The sequence below is a fragment of the Mercenaria mercenaria genome, chromosome 1 (genome assembly GCF_021730395.1).
Source record: "Mercenaria mercenaria strain notata chromosome 1, MADL_Memer_1, whole genome shotgun sequence".
NCBI lineage: Eukaryota > Metazoa > Mollusca > Bivalvia > Venerida > Veneridae > Mercenaria > Mercenaria mercenaria.
Window position 1 is genome coordinate 105115236 of NC_069361.1, and position 23936 is coordinate 105139171.

Consider the following 23936-nt stretch of genomic DNA (forward strand, 5'->3'; position numbering starts at 1 on the left):
ATGGTAGTTTTTAGGCTTTGTGTTAATCAAATACCCGCCTTCCTATAACTATAGGTACGCTTGACATCTTGTATACGTCCCTAAGTTCGATCTGCACATCCTGGTATGAGATTATTCTTTTTAAAGCACATATATCTTACATCTTCCTTTGGCATTTTTCGAATAAATGAGCTCGTGTTTACTTCACACTCACAAAAAAGACACCCCCTTCAAATTTCAGACTTCAAAGTAAAGAATGAAGTAGTCGATTTGTCGCATTCATTAACTATTAAAGATAAAGCACTTTGGGAAGCTAAATATACAGTGTGGAATTTAGTAAATGGAGTGATGGTAATAGTAAACAAGAATCAGATATATCTCAACCTTATATATGTCGATTCATGTTCAGTATTGTTGTCAAAAGTATTTTATAAATCAACTCAGATTAGATCTGCTTGATTTTTTTTTTGGCGGGTGGGGGGGGGGGGGGGGGGGGGATTTATTGTGACAATATTTTGTTATCAACAGTGCAGCAAAGTGCAATTCCATCATACGATCATGACTTTGTTTGGCGAATCTGGCTGCGATTTTCATGGCAAAGTCTGATAAGGCCTAACACCTACATAAACAAGTATACACAACAATGTAGGTTGTAAGCCAATTAACACGTAAATATTTACGACAAAAACGAATTTAAATGTTTAAGAATAATGTATATCCACCATTGTAATTAGAATGCTGGTAGGCTCCAGATTGTTGAGGCTTACTTATAATTGATTTATATCAGTGAAATATTTATTTCTTCTCATCGCGTTAAAAAATTACCTCATTTAGACAATAGCAGTGTCAACAATTCAAAAGAACACTTTAATCTTAGTCAAAACAACAGACAGACACTTAGCCACTCCTCCCCTGCAATGTACTTAATTTACTTATTCTGTCATATCAGTTGCCTAATACAGGGAATATGTTTTCGGCAGACTGAGTATTAAGAACGTACTTTTTCGGGACTTTTTCACAGTCTTTACATAACTAGAAATCATGTCAAAGAGCATATTTTTATGATGAAAAATGCAAATTGCCTGTGGCGGAATTCGAACCCGGGTCGCTCGTATGCTAGTCTAATGCTCTAACCACTGAGCTATAAATAATCGACTCCCTAACAGTTATCCGAGATTGGCTTTAAACATGTAGGCTATGCATAAGTGACCGAAACATCGTGCTGACATGTATTCGCGGATCTAAAATTTTGAAGATAAATAGAAGACGTGCTTATTTATCATGAAAATATTAACTGATAACAGTTTTCTCTAGATACAATTCATTTTCAATCCCTCTAGATCCTCTGAAAACTAAGAAATCATTACAAATGTTGAGCGGAACATAAACATTGCAGCCGCCGTTTTAACGGAAGTCCTTATTTTTGTACGAAGTCGCGCAATTGTTCACCACGATGTTTGATGATATCACTGAATCCATTTATGAAGCATTCAGATTTCTTGACGTGTAGGCTAGATACAATACGCCAACGCAACTTGCGTATACATTATACTAAGGATATCGCTCCTATATAAGTAAAAATAATTAAGACACATTTTGTTCGTAACGCAGTTTATGAGAACCATTTAGGAGCCACTCAAAAAAGGAAAATATGACCGTTTTATATCCTAATGAGCGGGCTAGTGTCTTATTCAGTTGTTTATAATCGAAAATGTCAAATGTCATGTTTTAAATCACAAACTTTCTTTAACTAAAAATAATATCGTCCCATAAGGCTAATGCATTTAAGTTACTCGAGCTGAACTTTAGGTCAATGAAAGTTTATTTGTTTGACACTTCCAGTTCTAATGTAGTGTAGTATCCCACACATGAGTTTCTCTGAAATACACAAATGATGCAGGGATTCTTGAAATCGACAGTGATTATCCTGCTTCTTCACACTCCACATTTCTTCATGTTTTATGTGATATAATGTTGAGAAAATAACTCTGTCTTGCTTTCGTACATTTCGGTGTCATTGCCCTTTTTGTGGCGTTTAATTTGACGTCTGAAAGTCAGCTCTGTGAAGTTAAACTCGTAATTCAAATAAACTGTATGTAACATTTGCTAAGTTATTATATAAAATTAATTGTAACAAGTTTCATCGTTTGCTTTTCAACGGTCTACCAATAGGCATTATTATATTGTTTTAGTAGCTATCGGGGTGCTAAGGCAGCTCCCATGAATCAAAAATAGTAGCTCCATTACAGAAATGTATTCTTTGATGCTTTTCTCTCTCTCTCTCTCTCTCTCTCCCCTCTCTCTCACTCTCTCTCTCTCTCTCTCTCCCCCCCCCCCCCTCTCTTTCACTCTCTCTCTCTCTCCCCCCCTCTCTCACTCTCTCTCCCCCCTCTCTCTCTCACTCTCACTCTCTCTCTCTCCCCCCTCTCTCACTCTCTCTCCCCTCCTCTCTCTCTCTCTCTCTCTCTCTCTCTCTCTCTCTCCCCACTCCCCTCTCTCTCACTCTCTCTCTTGTATTATTGTAATCTTTCTGTTGTTGTTTTTGTTTCACTCTCAAGTAACTTGCTCACATTTAGTCTGTTTAATAGAATATAAGATTTTTTTCTATGGGAAGGGCTGTATGCTGATGTTGAAATAACTCGTAGCCCAACCCTTTTGTTTTTTGTTGTGTGTTAAAAATGTATGTAATATTGTGTGTAATATTGAAACAGAGAGCAATAAAATATGATTAAACTAATTACTGTCATTATGTTCGTCTACGTGGACACACTCGTACTGAAATCGGCGACAAGTTGTCTTCAGTGGAAAACAAACGGATTTTCCCCAGCTAATTGTACATATGCAAGTCCCGAGGGATCTACTTTTTTAGACTGTGACTGAACACAGACCTTGAGCGCCTGTGATACATTACAGACTCAGGTATATACTGGATTAAAGAACGACGAATGACGAGTATCTTTAATGTATATATTTAGTAACTATGGTTATCCTTACACTACGTTTAGTCAGTATATTATACATAGACTTTGAGGAAGACTGTAATGTCTTTTCCTTATTTTCAGAAAATAAAATACATTAAAAGAAAATAGCAATTCTCTTGGCGGTATGCAAAATTAGGACACATCACAAGAACAGTTTATGCGTTTAGCGTACGAGAAACATTAAATTATGGCCATCGGGTATAATGTTTTTCAATTATGGCGTTCTTTCTCTTTGTAAACCCAAGCCACGTTTACTAAATCAGAATTATGAAATCTGATACAAACAAGTGAATCAAGTATTGCCATGCAATACAAAGTCCCCTACTGGAAGGCACCTAAATTTGTCTACTGCAGTATAACATAAGGAACTGATATCTGTCAATGATGTATAAACAATACTGTACTTTATAAACAATCACTTGGATTAAAATTCGCATGTATAAAAACCTACAATTATTTTCATATGGAATATTTTTCTGGCCATTTATAAAAAAGTTTTCATACAAGTTATTTATAGTAACAATAAAGGGAAATTAAACCTGAAAAAAAAAGAAATTCTATTATAAGTCCACACAAAATTCTTGACCAGGTATAGAGATAGGTCAAAATACACCTAAACATTCGATGTAACATGTACCGTCTACTACAGAAAAGTGGTCTTGATTTTTCCCTACGGCCAGTAATAAAAAAGTAACGATATAAGCGGTATTCTTTCATTGCATGTACCCAGTGGCGTGGTTCGATGTCAACTGATCGTGGTAACGTCATTCGACAGTGCTGACTTGTTTTTCGGTAGTGCTGTCTCTTAATTCGGCAGTGGTACATTTAACTTGTCAATGGGTAATGCTATCTCGTCATTCAGCGGTTGTTAATTGTCGTTCGTTAGTGACATGTTTTCATTCTGATGTTGTCACTTTAGACTATGATGTGGGTTGATGTCATTCGACTGTAATAGTTGTAACTCGGCTGTTCTAATTGGTCATTTGGCAGAGGCAACTTTTCAACCGGCAGTGCTTAGTCATTCGCCAGTGCCTTCTTATCATATTGCTTTACATTTTAATGTGGTACATTTTTATTATGATGTTGTTCGATAGTATACGGCAGTGATTACTTGTCATTAAGCAATGTTAACTGAAATCCAATGGCCATCTGTCACCAAAATATTTTATCTTTGTATATTTACTACAAATGTTTAACCCCCCCGCCCCCACCCCTCTTCAGATGTATTTAAATTTACTAGATATATAAATTAAGGCTGCACATAGAGCTACAATCATAATTTACTGTCATGCAGTAACAGCAGTTGAGTGTTAAAAAACATCGAGTGTTTTAGTGGTAGTATACATTTGCGCTGTGTTCAGCTATACATGTATATAGTGTGTACTATTTTAGATCTAATGCATAGTACTGTACAAACACATAAAACTTAATTTTATATTTACATAAACGTGAATGTTCATGATTTGTCGTGTTGAGCGACCTGTTGAATTTTATGAAATTGGGATCTGGTATGCCTTTAACATTTGGCTTTACTAATTTGCCATTCGGCAGTAGTTACCAACGAAATATTGTAGATTTAAAGTTGCAACATCAGAATGAGAAGTTCCCGTAGCCGAATGATGTAAGGTTAACACTACCATTGAAAACTTATAACAGCCGAATGATGATATTGCATCTAATTCGTGTTTGGCGTTCCATAAGTGTAATGCACTCCACAGATCGTAACGAATCAGTTTTGTTGAGCCAAATTAACATACCACAATAGCAGCGACTGGTTATATCTGGAATAAAGACGTGCAGTGTAACTTGGCAATTCGTAAACAAAAGTTTATGTTGTTGCAATAGAATGTTTCTATATTATGCCATGATTGACATTACATTATAAATCTTAATACAAAAATTAGATACACCTTTGTATAACAGTTGCGAAGACAAACTCTTATCTTTACTCAATATTGATCTCATAAACCATTTTTGAAAAAGTAGTAGCTAAATTTTGTCAACCTAAAATGGGGAAAAAGACCAAAGTAGTTACCTACGTTTATCTCTGGTTAAGGACTAAATACGACCAAGTCGCACACATGTTTTGTTAGACGTGAAATTCATAAAAATTATTATCATAATGAAATGCAGCTATACTATTAATAAAATTGTTTCAGTGCAATTAAAGGACATCCCTGAGTTATTTGTTCATAACTTAGACTGCGTATACTTTTCAGTTCTCTTTCTTTCATTCTGCGCGAAAGATGAAAAAAAAAGTAATAAGGAATGAAAAAGAGTTGAAAAAGTGAGGACTAAGACGCAAATCTGGATATTGTGATGTAGACCACAGTCGCTCTTTCTTTGTCTGCTTTTTCTGGTTTTAATCCAAGACTTGCACGGACCTCAATCGTTTTTGCTTGTTATGAATATTTATATCAGCGTGAAACCGCAATGACATTACACTCAACTTAAAATTTGAATTTCGCAAAACGCCTTTTTCGTGATATAATTCAATGTCTGTTTATAATGGTAAAAATCATTAAAAATGTTCATTTAATGATATTTCAAGAAAGTTTCAAAAGTGTCCATACAAATATTGTGCTTTATTTATTATTTATGATTAAACCGATATAAATATGAATGATTACATAAACGTAATTACTAATATTGATCTCTCATTGGTAGTTAAGTGTAGTCAAGTAAATAAACTTCAAGGTCGGGACATTAAATTCGATCAGTAAGTGCAAATTGTATCTTTTTTCATGGCGGATTTAAAACTTCTGGTAAGCTGTTTAATGATTTAATGTGAAAAAATTGATGGCGATATAATATATTCCATACATGCAATAATTTAGCAAGACTGTTAGAATTTTGTGGTGTCGATTTGAATTACATGTATGATATCCAAAAGTTATTCCTATCAGGAGTTACACTGAGTTTAATTATCATCAGCCTTCTACAAAAATACGTTCATTGAAAAAGTTTTTTAAAAACTTTATTTATGTGATATAATGATAATACTTAAAACACTGGAATACTGTTAAATTATAAATGCGATATGGTATTTATGAACCATTTTAATAGGTAGAATTCTTTTTGTATTTCCATTCCAGAATCGTGCGTGAGATGGCTACTGTGGTTAATGAAGTAGAAGAGGTAGCAACCGGTTGTTATTTGCTTCAATAAAATGAAATGTGTTTAACTACCAGAAGTCTGCAAGTGAAAGGGTACAAGATAAAGATAATAAAGAGAATATTGATTTACCCGAATAGACAATATACATCTACATGCAGAGTATGAGAATATAAATGAATTTCAAATGGAGTAATAATACAAATGAAAATGCGGTGTATTGTACTCATGATTTATATAAGGCTAGACTTGTGAATGAAAAGTTGATGTGATGATTCGATTTTTAAGGACAGCTGTGTGGAAATAGAATAGATCGTGAATAGCTGACTGGTATATTTAATTTAAAAATCAAACAAGCAGCTTTGAGCTAAACATTCCTTCTTATTATATAAGAACAGCATTGCATTTCATTTTGTTAAGTTCTGTAAACATACGGGTTAAAGACGACAAAGATACATTTATTAAGAATGGCTGCTGCATCAGTTTGCCTCACACCAACAGAAGAGAAGACCGATTGTTTCCGGCTCTTGTCCTTGGTCATGGACGGCGGAACATTAGTTCTTCGGTATAGATTTGACAAAGCCATCCCGCCAAATGACTTACACAACAAACTGAATGATGTCAACATACGTGGTAAACTGAACAATTTGTTCACGAAGAAAATTTTAAAACAAGCACAGTGGAACGTACTTTATCCTACGATAGGTCTGCCAAGCTCGACAAAGTTTGATATTTCTCTACTTTCGTGTTTGTTGAGGTATATATGTGGTTTAGATGAGAGCGCAAATGCATGGAATTGTGTACCTCCATCTTTCGACCATTCGGTTGAGGCGGACGTCACAAGGCTTAGGCTACGCAGAAACGAGGTAAAATTATATTATTTCACACCCGCGCAGTCTGGTCAGGATCCATGCTGTTTGCTTACGGTTTCTCTAATTGTAATAGTCTTTGAAAGCGAACAGCATAGATCCTGACCAGACTGCGCGGATGTGCAGGCTGGGCTGGATCCATGCTGGTTATCATGCTGATTTCTCATTGAGCGGCTCAATATTATAATTTATTCTGATTTGAATGTACACTTTGAAAATGTATGTTACGCTTATGAAACTGAAAAATGTATTCATGGTTTAAGTCTGTTTCAAAACCATGGAAACCGTTGTCACCACATTTCACAATTTTGTAGCTTTCTGTCAGTTTACGTGTTTGATTTGACTTCATATTTTTTTGAAAGCTGAAGCATGTTCAGTTCTCATATCTAAAACATATTCTTGACTGTATCCAAATATTGATCCTTAGATCACCATTATACATTTAAAGGTAGAACAGAAATTTCTTACTTCTTAAATACGTGATAAATATTTTTAAAAATCTGGTCTTTTTTTTACTGAAGGAAATAAAATGTTTCATACGTGCCTGCTTATTAGACACACACAGGACTGTATGTTTCTATATTTAGAACAAATTTTTGTCAGTTAGATTTACCTTTGTCCGTACGTACAGATTTGTGTCGTACATGTCACAGAAAGTACTTGATAAGCATGTGAAGTTGAGTACCTGGGGTACCAGAGTTAGTACCCTTGACTTGGTCAATAATATGATAAATGGCATATAAGTTTGTGTCGCATGCATCTCAAAAATGTATTTGCTCTAGTGTCATACCATGGAACCATATAGAATTATTATACAGCATATTAGGTTGTACATCTTGGTTTTGCGGGGTGATGTCCCTATTAAGTTATGGCAGTTGACATAGTCAGAAATATGCATATATTTTTTATTAATATAAGAACCTTACAATGATACCTCACGTATCTCAACAGGTATTTGAACTAGAAGCTAATATTTCAAATTTTTTGTATACAGTCTAAGGAATTTTGCCAGAATAGAGCACAATTTTGTGCTCTCTCTTATCTCCTAAGTACTGTTATATTCTCAGCATGAATTGGCCATTAATTGCTGACCACTGCCAGTGAAAGATAATATTACTTGATAAACTGCTCCAGCAGGTGTTTTCTGCTGGTGAATGTGGGACTTCATTGTAATGTGTAGAAAATTTAGCCTTGAGTGAAATAATTAGAACCAAATAATCAGTCACAAATAATTTTTAGCATGTATATTTATTCAGAGAAACTTTAGAATACATTTTTTTAATAAAACACAAAATAAATCAGTATAAAATTTCAGTTGCTCGGACTACCACTGTTTTTGTTACAAACTATTTTTATTAGTATTTAATGTAACAAAATGCTTAAAGGAACCAAAACATCTATTCTCTAATAGATGTTTTTAATTACAGTCAAAATTGAAATTAAATTTAAGATAGTACATGTACACTTACGATACTGTACAAAGAGAAACAGGTGAAAATAATAACAGGATCTTCACAGATGGAATAAAAATAGTCTTGTAACAAACTGACAAATTAAAGATTAATTACAGCATTACGAAACGATTATTAATCTGAGTTCCTAAACAAAAACATTAAATGAAGATAATAACAAAAGATATGTTTGCATGTCTAAATTAAAACACAATTTCATTTGACCAATAAAAGTTTGATAGAGGCATTGTAATTACTTATGACAGTATTTTCAGTTTTTCTAAGATTTTCACTGACTGCTTAAAACATACATAATTATATCCAGCTTATATGTACACACTGACTGTGTCTGACAAACAAATTTTTACTTGTTTTTTTTTTTTTTTTTTTTTAGATTTCATCATTATTCTACATATACATACAGGCCTTTTTTCCACCAATTTGGGAATGCCACCGGCACCGGTGGAATTGGGAAAATGCTCTCGGAAATTGTCTTAATTGGGACAATTTGCAAATTACCAAAATCTACATAAATGTGTTTTTGTGTGAAATATTAATGAATTGCATTTCAGTAATGTTCAACAGTTTTATAATTTACCTAAATATACATACAAATTAGCAAAACTATCTTGAAACAGCAAAAACCCTAAAAGATATAATCATTTGGGATTTTTAAATTCAACTTTGGGAAAAAAACCCATACTTTTTTGCATTGGGATTACCTCCTTTTACCGGAGGTAGATTTATAGGGGGAAAAAGCCCTGACATATTTCAATATTTATTATTTACAACGTTGTTACTGGCCTTTCAAAGATTTGAATACACATGTGAAATACTAGTATACAAAAATTGTGTTCATGTGTACGCACTATGGTTGTATAATATTCCTTTACGAATTTTTTTCTTTCTACATGATGTGATCAAAACATCTAAATTATACCCTTTCCTTAAAACATATAGTACCTAACTAAAATTTTCGCGGCCCTTAATGCTAACAATAAACAACAAGATAGTACATATATTTACAGATGCTTGGTTGCTAGCTTTGTATTTTATATTCCCGAATAAGTAAAACTTTTATTTTATTCTCTTCCGTACATATTTCTTTCAGCACTTATTGAAGTCACAGTTACTTCTATCATCTATTTTTGTTTTGGTGTCGACGTAAGGAGACGTTTTCGTCTTGCTCCATTCTGGGGCGTATTGTTTAAGAGTCTCTTTGGTCTTTTCACTGCAGTAAATTCTGGTAGTTCATTTACTCCACTGAAATGAGCATCTGGTCCAAAATCATATTCAATCTCTCCACATGTATTTTTCCTCAAACATGGGCTCTTCAAGAAGCAGGGAAGTGGTGAATCATGTATGCCCACCGTTTCTAAGTAATCTATCTGGAGCTGAAGAAGGTCTGCCAAACGCTCAACTGCAGACTTTGGTGGCAGCCATTTTCGTGGATCAGCAGTTTTGTAGCCACTTTTCTCCGAGTTATCTACTTTCCTTGAAATTGATAAGGCCCTGACTTCGTCAAAGGTTATATTTGAACCTAGGTGCTTTTTGGGGCAAAACAAGGTTTTGAACAGATTTACGAATAAGTCTTTATCCACCCACACTTCTGTTCCATTCATTTGGAACAGATTATCTCTATACTGCTGATTTTTGATAACAGCTTTTAAGATGGTATCATGAGATATTTGATGACATTTTGGAATAAAGTCATTTCCACCTAAACACAAACTAATGGCTATTTTCATCCTGAAATTTAGATTCCAAGACCTCAAGAATTGCTGTTATGTTATAAATGTCATATTTCGATCTTGGTTTCTGCAGTATGACATAAGCGGGTTTTAAAAACTTGCCATCAGCTCCTCGACACCAGTATTTACTAATGGCATAAAGATGGATGTATACAGCATCTATGTCACCTGATGTCACGATTGAAACTGCTGCTTCGTCATCATTTAATTCATCTTGTAGATTTATGAGCCAGTCAACAATAGCCATTTCGGCTTCCCCTTTACGTTGATGTACGCTGTCGATATGAAAGCATGTTCCCATATCCTTATTCTTTTCACTAGAATACGAAATGGACAGAGGAATACAGTATTTTAGGCAGTCACATGACACAGCACAGTCACACTGACTTGTACAAAATTCACTGTCTATCACCAAATCAAAATTCTTGCTGAAACACAGGCTCTGTCTATTTTCTGCTAAGTACATACTTATAAGTCTCTTTCCATATTCTGTTTTAGTTATCACATCTTTGTTGAAAACCTGTTCACTGAGTATGCTAGCATTTCCTTTTAAATGATTGACATCGGTTTCCTTCTTACTCTTTCTTTGTTGACGTGTGCTTGCTTTAAAATCGTCTGGGGTGAAGGAATACTTCTCCTCGCATACAACAACTTTTGATACTGTAGGAGCATGGTGTACTACACTTCCAAGAAACCTTTGCACATATTGAATATACTCCTTACCAGATTTAACATTGCCAGCCTTGAACTTTATCCCTGCAAATTCAACAACACATACTTTCATCTTTGTAAGAATATGATTTGGAATAGCGTCCAAATTAAGTTGAAGAAATGTATCAAGATCCAGGTTTGCTGACGTCATGTGTTGTGTACAATTGATGGTTGATGTGATAAGACCTTGTAGTGCCCTCTGCATTCCAAGGGACTTCATAACCTTTGGTTTAGAGCTGTCTGGTTTCAGTAGTGCCTGACATGTGTTGTTTTCTGACGAGAGGCAGTCTATTATTTTGGATTCTTCAGCTACACACTTTTGGCGTTGATCCTCTTTAATTTGTTTTTCTGTTTTTGATGGCTGAATGCTTGATTTTAGTGTTCGTTTTATAGTGATGCCTTTGCTTCTTTTGGCCCTGGCTACAAGTTCTCTGGGTGCATCAATCTCATTTAAAGTTGGTATATCAATTTCCGTGAGGTTAAACAACTTTTCCTTGACCAGATACCGCATCATAAGGTATTTTCCAACATCTTTACTGTTTTCATCAATGATGGCGCTTGGTAATGATATGTGCGTTTTAGTGTACACGTTACATGGTGTATCATTGTCTGCTGTGGACAGTGCATCTCTTCTTAAAATGAGGCCAATAGTGGGGATAATATGGTTGACATCTACATCGGTAATATCCCATCCAAGGGTGTCGTCAGCTTTCAGTTCAGTATTCACTTGATCCTTGCTTATACGAGTTTCATTCAAACTGTCGATTAATGACATACGACATGTAACAGAAGCGACGCTTGACCCAGACCTAAATCCTTTCAAAGCATCTAAATGATCCATCTCTCGTTTTGTATCACATGCAAAATTCCGTGAACTCCCTTTAAATGGTGTACTATACAATGTTTGTTTCAAACATCTGTGAAAGTGACCGGCGCTGAAATGACTGTACAGAAGCTTAACACAGAATGGTGCATACGAGGTAGCGTTATTTAAGAACGAAAACAGCAGAGAATGTTTCACTGCGCTAAGTAAAAGGTCATAACCATCAGCTCCACCTAGTCGTTCTGCGAATGCTATAGCAACTACATTATCACAGTGTCGCATCATGTTCTCGTGAAGAGCAAATGTAGCATTTTTTCTGCAGCCATCTTCTAAAAAGTGTTCAAACTTTTTACTCCAATTTGCAGAACACTGACTTGATTCCTCAGATTCCATGTCATTTAGAAAAATTTCTAAATCATCGGGGGGAAGACTGTGTGCAAACTTCACCATAAAAGCTAAATGAAGAGCCAGTGACATGCGTCTAATATTCCTTGTAGCTTTATCAATATGCTGTATGGAGACAAGGTTCGCCCAGTCATCTTTATCTTCCCCATTCATGAATTTTAGGATCTGGAGAAGACCAGCATCTTTGTACGCACTCATTAAAATTCTTATTTTAGACTTCCGTAGATGAAGTAATGGGAATTCTGGAAGGAATACTTTGTACTTTTTGTTTGCATCCATTAGACTAAGTAAGCATTTGCCTATTTTGTTATCTGGTCCACATAATATACGGTTGACAGATCTACTCTTGTCAGCGCCATATCCCATTTTGACAAGAACATCATCAAGAATTTCTCGGATTTTCGCAATGTCATCATCTCGGCCAGTAGCTGGTGGAGGATATCTGCAGAGTAACTTTTTAAAGCCGAAAGATAATAGCAGAGACTGAGTCGCTTCATGTGAGTCCTCTGTAATTTCCTGCTCAATAATTGACATCTGCTCAATAGATTTTTCCAGATCTGATACCATTTCATTTTCATCATCGCTGAAAGACACCTCATCTGTGTGATGCAATGTCTCAGATATTTCATAGTCTTTAATTGCTTCTAAAACAGTCACTAAATCTTCTTCCTCTGCATCAACTTGATTATCTGATGATGTTTCATCAACGTCCTGAAATTACACGAGAATGGTTTAGCAAACAAATTGCGAAACATAAAGTAATATGAAGGAAATATCTGAGTAACCGAAGATTTGTACGATGTATAAAATTCATGTCTGAATAACAGATCATTTGTTAACATATTTTTGCTTTTACAAACTGAAAACATTCAAAGTAAAATTACATTACTTACGTGGTACTGTTGATTAATGGTGACCTCTTTTCTTTCTTGTTTGTTGCTTTCTTTAACAGGCACATCACTCGTACCATCTAAAGTTACCAGAACATCATCTGAAAATTATAGTTTAAACTTAATTGCTGTACCTAAAGATCATATTGAATTCCATAGTGTCGGCCTAAGTTTATTTTCTATAGAAATATTACTAAATATATAAGTATAGTAACAATTTCTAATAAATACCGAAGTATGTTTCTTTTCAAAGTGATAATAAACATGTTCATATATTCATGTATAGTTCATTTGGAATAATACATTTACTTGAATGTATTCATTAATTTGCCTCAGGGAGAAGCCTCCTTTCTTTGGGTTTTTCGGCATATTTTTTACCATTGTATCTTTAAGGTTTTGCTTAAGTTACTCATCTCTCAATTCTAAGCAAAAATGTATGACTACTGGTACTCCGTGAATCCACCCATGTTATAGAGTATACAGGAAAATTGTTAAATACCTGATAAGTTCTTCCACAGCTTTTTGTTTCCCCATGTCATGAGCTTGAAGAAATTCGTGTAACAGCGTTGTTCACTTTCTTGTAATTCCAAAAGCACTCGTGCAATGTCAGCTTTAGCAAGATTGTCTTCATGTTTACACACACAATTTGCGGTGCCATCACATTCAGCAAGATGCCAGTTTTCTGTTATTGCAGAATCTATTGGTAGACCCTGTAGTGTAATTGGCAAAGTGCATATTTGTTTCGAACGGTTCTCTCCTGGATTAGGATCTGCCACATAAGAAAGTCTTACTAAATTATCAAGCATTAGTAAAACATGGCATTGCCTCAAGTTCACTAATGTTCCTGCTTCACCTGTGTTTTTCTCATAGAGAAGATCATGTCGTTTTAAGTATGTGTTGTAGTAGCAAATGTCTTCATTTGCTTTTTTCTTAAGTTTTTCTTCTGCACTTTTTAGACAAGTGGTTGTGCCGGAAGAAGATGTTATGTCAAACACAGAGTTAATTGCTTTATATTCAACAAGAAATTGATTAGTATTTGCTTGTTGGTATATGCCTGTGAACTTCTTGTTATACAAATTTAGCAGTAAGTCATAAGCACTGTATAATTTTTAAATCTTAATTTGATGATACTTTTCAGGTTCTTTACACCTTCTAATGGTATCTCTGTTTATGAATGTTTCAAGTATTAATTGTGTCTCAATGGGTATTTCTAAGTACCATTCTTGGAAAATGTCAAAATGTTCGACAGATAATGGTTTTGTTAAGACCGTGTGACAAACAGCACAACTACTTGTTTCTCCATTCGTCCCAGTTTCATAAGAAAGGAAATCTGCACACCATACATATTCTACATCTTTTATTTTTTCATTTTCTACAGCATCTCGAAGGTGAAATCTGGAGACTGTCTCTTCAATTAGAAATTGCTTCAAGTTCTTTTCCTTAAGAAAGTATATTTTTGCAATGTCAACATTATGTCTGCGGTTAATGACATGGAAGACACGTTGGCATATATCATCCCTTTCATCTGGCAGGTGGTCAGTATTCAGTCCTAATACCAAATGTATGCAGTTGTCTTTCTCAGAATTTTTCACATCAAAACATGCGACTAACTGTATTTGACTTAAAATATGCTCTTGAAGAACAGACTTTATATCATTATCAATGACTGACGGAAAATGACTAACTGCAGCCAAAATTTCAACTTGACTAAATGTTTTTGCTGCTTCATACCTTTGTAACTTATCTCTAATTTGTTTACTTGAAATTTTACCCCATGTGTCACTACACTCTTTAAATGTAAGGACAGACTGGAATTTTTCGTACTTATATCTGAGCACATCATCATATTCCAGAGTGCCATGTAAATGTTCAATTGATTTAGAAAAATGATTCTCAAACCAACATATTTTTCTCCATTCATCCAAAGAAAAATGACACTTATGTTCTACAATAAGAGTTTTAATTTCATTCTCATCAATAGATACACCACTAAAGAGAGTTGTAATGTCATTAAAACTTGTCTTGGAAATAAGCCTGTAAAGCTCATAAGATGACGATATGTAGGATTCTTTTTCATTTGATTTTTCATACAGTAGATCATATTCAATCAACTTTGAAAACTGTTTACATCCATCAGAAGAATCACTGTTTTGAAGACAGTAACGTATCACAGATAAAACAGGTACGGATTCCTTTCCATTGATAAGTTTTATTCCAGTTTTATAATTCTGAAATGTTCTTTTAACTGGGTACTGTTTTAGACTTGTGTCTTTTTTCTTCAGTGCTTTGAAAAATTCTTCAAACGCTATATAATGATCAGAGGTTGTCTTATCATCTTTGAATACATGAAATTGTTTCAGAAAGCGCATAATTCAGTAATCATAGGATAACAGCTCCTGAAAATAAAAAGAACAGATGAATTTAAAAATGGATAGTGTATACATGTACAAAATAATGACAAAGCTCATTAATAGGAATAATAATATGCTTATGCAAAATTATTACCTAATCCTCAGTACAAGAGCAAATGGAAACTCTCAATAGTTCATAAACATGCATACATACAGTGCAACCTCTGTAGAGCAACACACTTTGGAAGATACAAATATTGGCTGTTACGTTGAGGTAGTTATTCTGGATAGGTACATTTGATAGTATCTTTCAGCTTACGGAAATTTTGATGATGTTGTTATAGAGAGGTTTTGCTGAAGAGAGGACCGTTCTGGAGAGATTGTACTGTACTGAGTTTACGACTTTTTTATCATTAATTCTAATATGCTTGTTTCTGTTAAAACGCCCTTACGCTAAAATGACGTCACATTAACTTGCGTTAATTGACGCCAAAGTTTGTGTTGCGACCAAGAAAGAGCGCACCTATATCTTATCAACTGTTTTAGATTACAGCATAGCATATTAGAATTGAAATGATTTATAGCAAAACCGTATTTTAACACTATTTATACACTCGGGTGGTAATACGTCATACAAAAATAATTTCACTCTAGCGCATTACACCTGACATATAACCGCCCAACGAGCATAAACAGTGTTAAACACTCTTTTGCTATAACTTATTTCTTAAATAATATCACATTATCTTGAACTTGAGAGATTGACTTATCATAGAAGCAATAGATGTAATACCTCAATCTTAACTTCGACTTATAATCCAAGAGTACGACATTTTATCTTGAGTGTGCAACATTATTTTTTTAATCAAGACAGCTTTAAAGCACTCACTGAAAAAATGCATGCATAAAATGATACTTAAAAAAGGTCGAAATTGTCACAAGAGCTTGTTGATTCAATATATTTCTGCCGCACTCAGGGTGATAGGCCGAGCCAGAAACTAATTGTACCAGTTTCATAGTCAAGGAATTCCCTACACCATAAGATACTGTCTACATCTTTTATTCTTCCATTTTTCTACTTTGATTAATCATAAAAGAAGTGTGTGAAAATAACATGCTGTTAAAATCCTTACATAATATTTGACACTTGTTGAAATATATCAGGTTTTTAACTATTGCATCCTAAAAATGTTTGCAGAGAAGGCAATCATGGGGAAAATGAAAATTATGAAATAATTAAAATTTATTGCCTCAAAAATGATAAACTTGAAAAAAACTTACCATCTCTGTAAGCTGTGGAACATTCTTTCCTTTAAATGTCTCAAAGAACAATGAAAAAAGTCCGAGTAAACAAATCAAATCAAGCTATTACAAATGCATGTGGAATATGTATTTTGAAAAAAAATCCTGGACATGTGATACATGGTTGTCCTTATCTAAGGTGAAACTCTGCAACAGGTCTGTAATTGATATGTGCTATAAATTACTGACCAGTGTAGGGGCCATGACATTATAAATTACATTAATTGCCTGAAAATAGATAGCATGCTGAGAGCAGAGGAACAGAAGATTTTGGATATCTTGGCAAAATTCCTAAGACTGTATAGCATGTTAAGTCTTGTACCTGAGGTTTTGCTTGGGATTTCACTCAACCAGAACAAAGTTCGTAAACTTGACCTAGTTAATATATGCAAATTGTTTAATGAAAGGTATTTGACATAGGTCATGCAACCGTGTAGGAATATCAACCAGCATATGAATAATACATATTTTAGTGCTTGAAAATGATGTCTCATGCATCTCAAAAGGTGTTTGTCTTAGAAACATGAAGCACTGGAGAATTTCTGTATAATATGCGAGGTTGTAAAGCTGAGGTTTTATTTTGGTTTTCACTCAGTCAGACCAGAGTTAGTGCCCTTGACTTAGGAAAAATATGCTGTGCAGTAGGGCTTCAAAGTGTATAGCAGATATATAAAAAAAGTATGAATTAAGAGCCTAAAACTTGCTGTCTCGCGTATCTCAAAAGGTGTTTGACCTAGAGTCATGTACGTTTAGGGGAATGTTGTTCAGAACATGAATTTGTGAACTTCTGCGATTTAACAACCCCTGTCATTCCTGTCTCCTACATTCCCATCCCTGTCACAAAAAAGGTTTTCTACTCTAGACTTTCCGTTTCCTTTATCTTCCCTTTTTTGATGATGTTTTAGTATCCAAGTGTCGTAGTTAGGTTCTACCTAATTCCTTTAAGGACGACCCTGAGAACACTGGACTTTTCAGTGTTAGTTTGAACTGTTTTGGTGCTAACTACACTCATACACATTTAAAACTGTGGTCACCTATGATTTTCATATATTTCTTTAAGAATACGCTGAAAATAAAACAATAAAGTATACAGTCATTATTCAAACTGTTGTTGTTCCCAAATCTTAAATGTTCTAATGAAATGAAACCGCCTATTTTGTGATTAAGATATTGAATAAATTGACTGTATACTTTATTATTTTATTTTCAGGGTATTCTTAAAGAAATATAATTATGAAAATTATAGGTGACCGATTAAAAATGTCTATAAGTGTATATGGGTGTGTGAGTATGTGTGTTTGACGTGTTCTGGGTTCTGGTTCGGGGAGTCTTTTGGAACATGACTTTCCCAATTGGATACTTAACCTTCTTTTGTTAAGATACTGCACTTGTGATTTGAAAATTCACACTTGGTACAGTTTAGTTTCAGGCCGTATTGTTCTAGGCCTTTTGAAATGATCTCCGATGGTTTTGTAAAATTAATGATGTCATCAAGATTATTTTCTAATGACTCCGTGTTCTGGTTTCTTCTGTATGTCCATGGCATTTTATCAGCCTTTGTTCTTTTAAGGTATCTTATGTATATCTCTATTCCAGACAGCTTATTTTCCGTCTTGTGTAGTTTTAAACTTGTACAAAATCCACTTTGACATTTGCGTTTTTCCATCAAATGTGAACAGTTTGAATCAACATTTGATAAGCGAAAAAATAAATGTTTCTCACTACTAATATTATTTTACTAAATGAGAGAACACAATTTATTTCACTCAGAATATTTGACCAATTTAAATATAATACAGAATGAAAAAGGTCTTCAGTCAAAAAAATTAGCCACCTCGCTACAAGTATACAAGAAAATGATTGTCATGTAAGAGTGGATTTGTGTATTTTCGACATGCTTGTTACACATATCACGAATGGTACCAGCTTGTTGTACGCCTGAAGTGGTAAACACCTGCTTTTATAACGCCTTCATAAAATTATATGTTGAATCGAAATATTTTCATACAAACTATCAGGAAGAAAATTTGCCAATTATGTTTGTGATTGTTTTTATTATATTTCTTTATTTTCAGATTTCACATATGGAATCGGTCTCATTAACAAAGCAGGACTTTCAAACGAAATGGAACGAAATAGAACAGGCAAGGCGCCTTTATAGTTATTAAGTTAGACGAAGTATTCAGAAAAAGTAAATAAATTCTTGAAATCCATATCTACTCTGCATTTGCAAAACGTAAAAACCTTTATCTACAAGTTTTCATGCACAATGAAATTAATGCTTTGGTTGATTAAATAAACACATATTTGACGTTTATAGTAGCATATTGTTATCGACAGGTTATCCTACGTCTAGGAGCAGGAATTGCTGACTTGTATCAAGACATACAAAATTTAAAACACAATAGTGTAGATCCGGTCAAAGAAAAGACTTACAGAGATATAATAAAAGAATGGGAAAAGATGGATACGTCAATGCGTCCAGAAATTGTTGAAATAAAGACTGAGTTGAGTGAATGTGTAGACAACGTCAACGAACACAAAGACAATTTAAATCAAACACACAAACAGTGTCTACAAAATATGGTTGAAATACAAACACTGGAACAACATCAGTTGTCAAACAGCTCAAGTATTAAACTGATACAACAAGATCTTCTTGCTCAAAAAGATAAAATAGACTGTATAGAAACAAAACAAAAACATCTTGAAGAATATGGTCAAAATAGTAGAGAAACATTAGACGAAACCCAAACAGTGATTTACAAACGTTTAGATGCTGCAGATGTTAAGACTACTAGTATTGCTACTTCTGTGCAACTACTGAAGTCAACAGGTAAAATCAAAAGCAAAAATAACAACACATTATCTTTAATATAATTATTATATCTTACAATTGAGTTTACCATACTTATGTGTGCTCATATAGTGAAATAGAACAAATAAAAAAGAAATGTGAAAGAAACAAAGTATAAAATGATTTAATCTTTTGTTGTTGCAAAACAGAAATAGTTGTGTGCCAGTCATTAATTGAATAATATATTGCAAACAACGAAGAAAAAATTACAAAAAATTCTTTGTCACAAAAGTTTGCAAGTTTAATGCATTTTAAATTATGCTGTCGTCTTTTATGCTTGCAGAGGTACCACGAGTATCGAGTGACATGAAGCATTTATCGTGTAAGTAATAATTTAAATATTTGAAATCAATAATAATAAAATTAAAATGAAGATTCTTTCAAAGCATAGAATGCAGCCAAGCAAAGTAATAGCAGACTCGGTTTGATCGAGGCTGTTCATAAAAACAAATGGAATATGCCTGTCACGTCCACTAGCACCGCCTTAAGCGGAACTCTCATACAGTGATACTGAATTGACTCGTGGATCCCTAATGACTAGAAAATAAAACAACACTGAAGCCAAGTACGAGGAGACATTTTACAACGCCACACAGCACTTAAAAGATTGCTGTTGTGATAGTTAATAAAATTTATATAAAGATCATTTTGGAAGTATAAGTTTTCTGTTGGTTTATTTTAAATAATGCGAGTTACTTATGTATTTTTAGATCCGACATGACTTTTTCTCCGATAATAATTCATAATGACCTATAACGACTTATGTTTATTTCGCAAATAGTGTAAACCATTGCAAATTTTTTTCCAGCAATAGCAAAACTTCACCTGCGTGAATTTGCCTTAGACGAGGTGTATGTTGACACGCATTTGCACACTCAAGCTAAAGAGACATTAAAGAAAACAAGGTGCGTAATACTTAGCGGGCCGCCAGGCGAAGGCAAGACATCCATGGCCAAAAAAATAATCTGTGAAATGAAAAAGTCTGATACCTGTTTAAAGCTACAAGAGCCATCTGACTGGAAACATGTCGATTGTAGTAATACACAGTTTGATACTGTGTTTATAGACGATATTTTTGGTGCTGGAGCTTTGGATGAAACATTGCTTAAAAGGTGGTCACGGCTTTTACCGGATATAGAAAAAGCAGTTGAAACTAAAACGCTGTATGTTATAATAACTACGAGACATTACATCCTAAAAGAAGCAAAAGAGAAAATGAAATATCTAAATCTTTTTAGTGATGAGAATATTCAGCAGCTGGCGTCCTTTAATCTATCAAGCTCAGAGAGGGCTGAAATACTCGAAGCACATTTAAAGCATGCACAAAAGGAGATTCGTCCAGGATTAGTTGATGAATGCAATGCCAAATACGAGCATACATTTGCCAATGCGCAGTATGACATACCTGTTAGATATGGTGGGGATTTTCCGAGAGAAAATGGCAGATACATCAAAGCGATGATTGGATTTCCAGAAATTACAAGCTTGTTTTCAAATCACCAGCATTTATTTGAAATGGGGCCATCTTTCTTTGAACAACCATTGCTATTTTTCAAAAACTGTATGGATGAGTTGATTCTAAATAGGGAGAAGTTTCTTGCACTTATTCTGATCTGGACAAGGCAAGGATATTCATTAAATATCAAAGACCTCGAACCACCAGACATATCGACTGAAATTGAGGAAACGTCCAAGCGCTTTGGCTTCAAATTGAAGGAAAAAAGAGTTGTCGCCCTTCGTGACTCTCTGAAGTACCACGAGGGAGGATTTCTTCGTTTCGATAGGACGACAGGAAATCATACATTTTGTCATAACATTGTAAAAGAAATGGTTGGTCTCGTTGTGGGTCAAAAATATACTAACGCGGTACTTGTGTTTGCCAATGAAGAATTTTTGATGCAGTACGTTACTACAAATACAGAAAAAAAAGATGCGTTTCACATTTTCATCGACGAATTTCGGTTTCAAAACTTGAATACCGCAGTATGCAAAACGTTTACGACCATCTGTACACATGTTAACGAAACAAATATTCCTGAAACACAACCAAAGTTTGTTAATGAGTCTTATTCCACAGAAGAACTTTTAAAATTAATATCTGGAGCATTGGCGAATATGAGTAACCTTACAGTTACAGGGAGTTATACACCACTACGTGATCTACCAATGTCTCTAGGTGATGATGAAATTAACGTTTCAATTCTTCAACACGACTGTTTCAATAACCCTGTGTTTGTTAATACATTTCTACAAAGTAGAGAGGGCAAAGATACTTTGTTGAAACCAGTCATTACTTTCAGGAAACAGTTTGGTTATTACGGAATAAATCTTGGAAGAAAGGATTTTAGTGTCTATCTGCCGACACGCTCACTTCTTGAAGGAAATTCAATGTTGTTAAAGGCATTTATAAAGCAAGGACAACACAGATATATTGAAAATCCATCAGATTTTCTTTACATCTCTTTACTGGTAGCCGTACACCAAAAGATGAAAGATGTTGTTGAGGTCCTATCAATGCAGGGAACCAGCATCACTGACGATGCAGTACTAATAAGTGCTGAAAGAAATGATATAGACATGTTATGCTTTCTGCTTCGAAATCCACAATACCACAAAACAGCGCAGTCACATATTATCAACAAAAATAGTCCGTTAATCTCGGCAGCAAAGAGGGGCATTGTGCCAGCAGTGACGTGCCTTCTGCACCATGGCGTTGATATAAACTATAGAAACAAAAATAACAAATCCGCACTAGATAAAGCTATCTTACATAATAAACCAGAAGTATGCAAGGTATTGCTTGAAAACGGATCAAATGTCAATTTAAGAACAGGAAAGTTCAAACGAACACCTCTACACACAGCTGCAGACACTGGAAATAAGCATATATCTGAGTTACTTCTCAAACATGGTGCTTCTATACGTATAAAAGATTACAGAGGGCATTATCCGATTCATTGTGCAGCAATACGAGGCAACAAAGACATCGTCAAAATATTCCTTAAAGCAGACATGTCACAAACTACAATGAAAATTACTTCATACGGAACTGAATCGGTAATAAAGGGTATGGATTTGTTTCACATCGCAGTATGGAAAAATGATGTGGAAATTTTGAATACACTTTTGAAATTTAATGCTAATCCTGACATACGCGATTATTACGGGAGGACACCTATTTACTGCGCTGTGTTTAAAACGTTGAATGATGGATACAGAAACGAGTTGGAGAAAAGAAGGAATCATGAAATTATCGACGGGCTCCTAAAAGTTGCAAATGTAAATCTAGCCGACAGAAATGGTTACACACCATTACATGCTGCAATACACAGAGGTAACACGGACATAGCGAAACAGATTTGTACTTTAGCTAATGTCAATGCGAAAGACAGATATGGTAAAACACCATTACATACTGCTTGTGAAAAGGAAAACCTTGAATTAGTCAAGTTGCTGGTACAGACTTATCACGCTGACGTACGGATGCTAACTGATAAGGGTCAGTCGATTATGCATATTTTGATGGGGAGGATTTTATGTAAAGAGGGACCAGCAATAGGACCAAGACTGATAAAAACAATGCCAAGACACGTTCTTGTAAGAGCGGAACATTTTCTGAAGCAGTCCCATAACCAAACATGGAACGATTTTGTGCATATTATTGAAGGGAAAGATCCAGAATTTGCACAAAACTGGATAGATTTTCAGTGCCGATTTTCGTGTGTGAAATAGTTTGACAATGCTACTTGAGAATTTTTCCATGGTAATAGGAAACCCATTTCTCCGCATCTGCCACAGAACCCAAAACATTTTACAAGATTCTTAGTATTGATAAGAATAGCGTCTCAAAAGAATATCGTTATTTGTTTGAAAACGTGTTGAAGTTAGTTTTAATTAGATGTATGTCATAAATGTAGAAAATGTAAGTGCAAATGTAACCAGTATTTATAAAATGGACAAATGGGAAATAGGAAATCAAGTTTTGAAAACATTTCTGTCAGTTCAAGGACACTGTTTTAAAAGCAAAAACAAGTTTGGCAAGAAAAGAAACCTCTGGAGAACACAACCATCGAAAAAGAAAACTTTGAAATAAAGGGGCAAAGAATGTGTGGAGTATGAAGGGGCAAAGAATGTGTGGATTAATAAGCGAAATAAAAAATGTATTTAGAATATTTGTCGTATAAATTAACCATTTGAATCTAAGTATCTTACGGGTAAATGGAAAAGTTAAATGTTCAAAGTGTAGAGTCAGTACATTATACTAGAAGATACGAATGAAAAGAACCAGATACTATATTAGCATAACTGATATCATTACTGTATGATATTAATTTGTTTTACTGAATCGATGTTGGTCGTGAGAATACGCTTAAAAATAAATAACGTTGCAAGTCAGCTTATGCATCTGGACTGTAAAGCATAGTACATTCGTTGTTTCCAAGAAACAATTAA

General features: G+C 34.5%; 1 protein-coding gene across 1 annotated transcript; it reads left to right on the forward strand.

Annotated features, from left to right (window-relative positions):
• The first annotated feature begins 5645 nt into the window (after window positions 1–5645).
• LOC123527673 (uncharacterized) lies at window positions 5646–23848 on the forward strand. The gene is made up of 6 exons (XM_045307298.2): window positions 5646–5725; window positions 6056–6940; window positions 18703–18771; window positions 18968–19463; window positions 19768–19806; window positions 20293–23848. Exons 2-6 carry the CDS (start codon window positions 6542–6544, stop codon window positions 23214–23216), a joined length of 3927 nt encoding a protein of 1308 aa, XP_045163233.2. The 5' UTR covers window positions 5646–5725; window positions 6056–6541; the 3' UTR covers window positions 23217–23848.
• The last annotated feature ends 88 nt before the right edge of the window (window positions 23849–23936 follow it).